The following is a 3,644-nucleotide window of genomic DNA, read 5'->3' as shown; positions in this document are numbered from 1 at the left end:
CCAGGACCACCCCAGGCCCCTGATGGACCCACAGCCGGGAAAGCCCCGAATGAGTCTGTGCCGTCCTCCCTGCAGCCTCTGCTCTTTCCGTCAATACTCACAGCCACACCCTCAGGGACCTTCAGATGCAAGTCACCCCCCGTCCTCTCTGCCCTGCACCTGCTGTGTCCTCAGAAGCCGCAACACTCCTCTCTCCCCTCCGCCTTCCTCACGGTCCCTCTGGCGGACTGAGCTGCAGGACAGGCGCCGTCCCCAGGCTGTGGTGTCTGTGTGAGGAGGCGGTGACGGCCTGGGGGACTCGAACTCACCTCAGCCCGTCTCCTCAGCGGGGGCGCCGCCATTGCCCTCTGTGGGCTGAGCCGGGAGGGAGCAACGGGAGAAGCCGCTCAGGAATGGCGGTCCCGTCGGAGGCCTGGCGCTTCAATCTCACGTGTGAGCTGTGCGCACCCCTGCAGGATCCCACCATGGGCTGTGAGGCGGACACCACTCTCCAGCCTTCTCCACGGGACTCTGCGACCAGGAACTCCTGACCCCAGCCGCCAGACAAGAGAGACAGAAGACAAAATCCGACGAGGACTACCGGTCCCGCCCTCCAGAACTGGAAACGCCCTTTCTGAGCTTCCATTGGCTCAGCCTGGTGGCATTCCACGCCCGGCCTTCTGGGTAATGTAGTTCCTACGCTTCCTGGCCAGGATCCTATATTTCCTCAGCTGACTCCAGGACTGGTTTTGAGGGCAAATAGCCGAAGAACACACCAAGTATACTCAGGGCCCTCCAGCGCCTTCAGGGGAGGGGATTATCAGGGAAAGTTTGTTTCTGAGGCGCCTGCGTGGCTTCCTTTAGTTGCGGGTTTTGCATATCTTTCTTCAGGACCAGCTCTTTTCTGAATGGCAGGCATTGTTTCTTCATTCAGGACTTTTGGCATGTGTCTCCTTCAGACTATATGTAGCTGGGGGAGGTTGCTCATTTTTAACTGCTTCTACCTGCCTCTACCTGCTTCTACCTGCCTCTATTGACTCCATTATACAAAGTTAATGTCACAGAACAGACACTCATACTTTAAAGGCATCTGCTTCTGATGCCATCCGAAGTGCAGCTCTGCCTGGGCTGCAGTGTGGATAAGATGGCCAAGAGACAGGTGAAAAAATGTTCTAAGTTACTGATCATCAGAGAGATGAAAATTCAAACAACAACTAGGTATCTTCCCCACCCTCAACCTCCTCCAGGTCTCCCCAGTTTAGGGTGGACACCACACCCTAATGCCAGTGCAGGCTGCTCTCTCATCACAGTCCCATTAATCACTGTTATTGCCCTTGGCAACAACAGATGGGATAGGAAGGACAGCAGAGAAACACCATCTAAGCTCTGGGCAATACCTGTAGGGCGTCAGCCTTACTGCCAAGCAATACCACTGCAGTCTCCCAGATCATGCCTCCCAGACAAAGACAAACCTGGGTTTATGCTTCACCCTATAGTCCCAACACCAGTCTTAGCTGGTTTGGCTCAGTGGATAGAGCATTGGCCTGTGGACTGAAGGATCCCGGTTGGATTCTAATCAAGGACCCATGCCCTGGTTGCAGACTCCATACCCAGTAGGGGGTGTGCAGAAGGCAGCTTATGGATGATTCTCTCTCATCATTGTTGTGTCTCTCACTCTCCCTCTCTTAAATCAATAAAAATATATATTTTTTAAAAGTCCCGATACAAGGTCTCCAGGACCGTCAGCTCACACTTCCTCCAGATGTGCACACCACTGTGTAATGTCTACCCCATCCCAACTTCAGACCCCAGACTCACTGCCTCAGCTCTGCCCCCTTCCTGCTCCACAGTACAGGACCTCTCTGGACTCACCCATGAACTTGGCATATGGCAGCCAGAGAGAGCTTGTGAGGTTTCAGAAGGATCTACCACAACCCAATTCATGGTGGACCCCACAGCCTGGGGAAGGCAGGGCATGCAGCTCTGAAATCTTCCATGCCCGTCTCTGATCTTGGTTTCAATACTCACCACCCACATCCTCAGCGTAATTTCAGATACACGTAACCCCTGTCTACTCTAGTCTTCCCTGCATTTCTTTTGTCCTCAGAAGCCACAACACTCCTCTCTCCCCTCCACCTTCCTCAGGGTCCTTGACAGGGAACTGAGTTGCGGGGAGTGACAGGCGCCCTGAACCCAGGCTGTAGGGTTCAGGGTTATGAGGTGGAGAGACCATGTATAGCGATGTGAATGCACCTGAGCTGAGCTCAATTGAGCAAGGCCGGGGGGTGTGGTGGTGGGGGAATAGAATGTAGTACATACCTTTGAAGTAAAGAAGAACTAGCATGCATAATATAAACTTTAAATTGAACTCTTGTTTAACTTTTACTTGAACATCAATAGAGATAAATACACTTTTGGGAGACTTGAATTCTGGGAAAGTAACTGGCGTTTTTGTTAATGTGAAGATGCCACTGTAATGATCATAGTGAAAGATAATTCGTCTCTATGGACATATTGAAGATGTCAGTGGAGTTGATGTTTCAGGCATTCTCAATATGATAAGATTACACAAACACTCATAAATTATACTTAGAGTAAATGAAATACATATTCATACTGAAAGCTGACCTATGTATATATAGCCCCAAAACTTTGAAACCACATGAAATATTATTAACAAATGATGGGTATGCATAAATGCAGTGAATCTTAAAAATTCATAATTCTTTTTTTTTCTTTTTCTTTTTTTTCTTTTTGCATCCCGCAGACACAGAGGTTAAAAAAAAAAAATGACTGAAACTTAAATATGAAAGAATTCTTTACAATTAAATCCACAACTTTATACATTTATCTTACATGTCAGTGAAAAATCACCAATTATTACTGTTTCTACTTAATAACTGAAAAATCACCAATTATTATGAAATATGACAAATTTTAAAAAAGAACCAAAAGATCTCATAAAAAAATATATCCAGGTCTGAAGAGTACTGTAAGCTTGATGCCTTCACATCCTTCTCTTCTGTGTGCTTATGTATAACACGTTGTTTCCTCGGATAAATGCATCCCCATACTTATTCTTCAGCTGTCCATTTACATATTCTTCTGTCTGCTCCAAGGCTATATTCATGTAGCCATCCAGACAAGCCAGGACCCCTCGATAATCCACTCCAGAATTTAGTTTTACCACCACTGGTCGTCCAATGATTTGCTTTAAGAAGTCGCTGGGAGTTTGCTTCCGTAGACTCATTGTAACAATCCTGATCAGAAATTTGGGAGGCAGGACACCTGAGTTCTAATGCCAGCTCTGCTACTTAATTAGCCGTGCGCCTCGGGTAACTCATCATTTCACCTCTCAAGGCCTCAGGCTCCTCATCTCGCGGCTGGGACCCGGAATGCCCGCTCTGGGAGCCCCGCAAGTCCAGCCTCCGCCAACGGGACGAAATCGAAAAAAAAATTCATAATTCTTAAGGGTAAGAAGCTTGTACTACTTAAAATTTAGAACCAAGTCTGCCTGGTGTGGCTTACTGTACGAGCATCAACTTATGAAAGAGGATATCAGGGTTTGATTCCTGTTTTGGGCAAAAGCCTGAGGTGTAGGTTTGATCCGAAGTGGGGCGGGGGGGGGGGGGGGGGGGGCGTCCAAGTGCAGGAGGCCGCTGATC

The 3,644-nt window shown here is 48.4% G+C and overlaps 1 protein-coding gene across 1 annotated transcript; it reads right to left on the bottom strand.

Moving 5' to 3' along the window:
* Window positions 1-2,939: 2,939 nt before the first annotated feature.
* On the bottom strand, window positions 2,940-3,353 carry LOC308531505 (U6 snRNA-associated Sm-like protein LSm6). The gene has a single exon (XM_081108439.1). The coding sequence runs from the start codon at window positions 3,227-3,229 to the stop codon at window positions 2,987-2,989; it is 243 nt and encodes an 80-aa protein (XP_080964565.1). The 5' UTR covers window positions 3,230-3,353; the 3' UTR covers window positions 2,940-2,986.
* Between the last annotated feature and the right edge of the window lie 291 nt (window positions 3,354-3,644).

Source organism: Myotis nattereri, assembly GCF_964212035.1.
Source record: "Myotis nattereri genome assembly, chromosome: 15".
NCBI lineage: Eukaryota > Metazoa > Chordata > Mammalia > Chiroptera > Vespertilionidae > Myotis > Myotis nattereri.
Note: the sequence above shows the minus strand (reverse complement) of the source record. Positions and strands in the feature narration are given on the sequence as shown.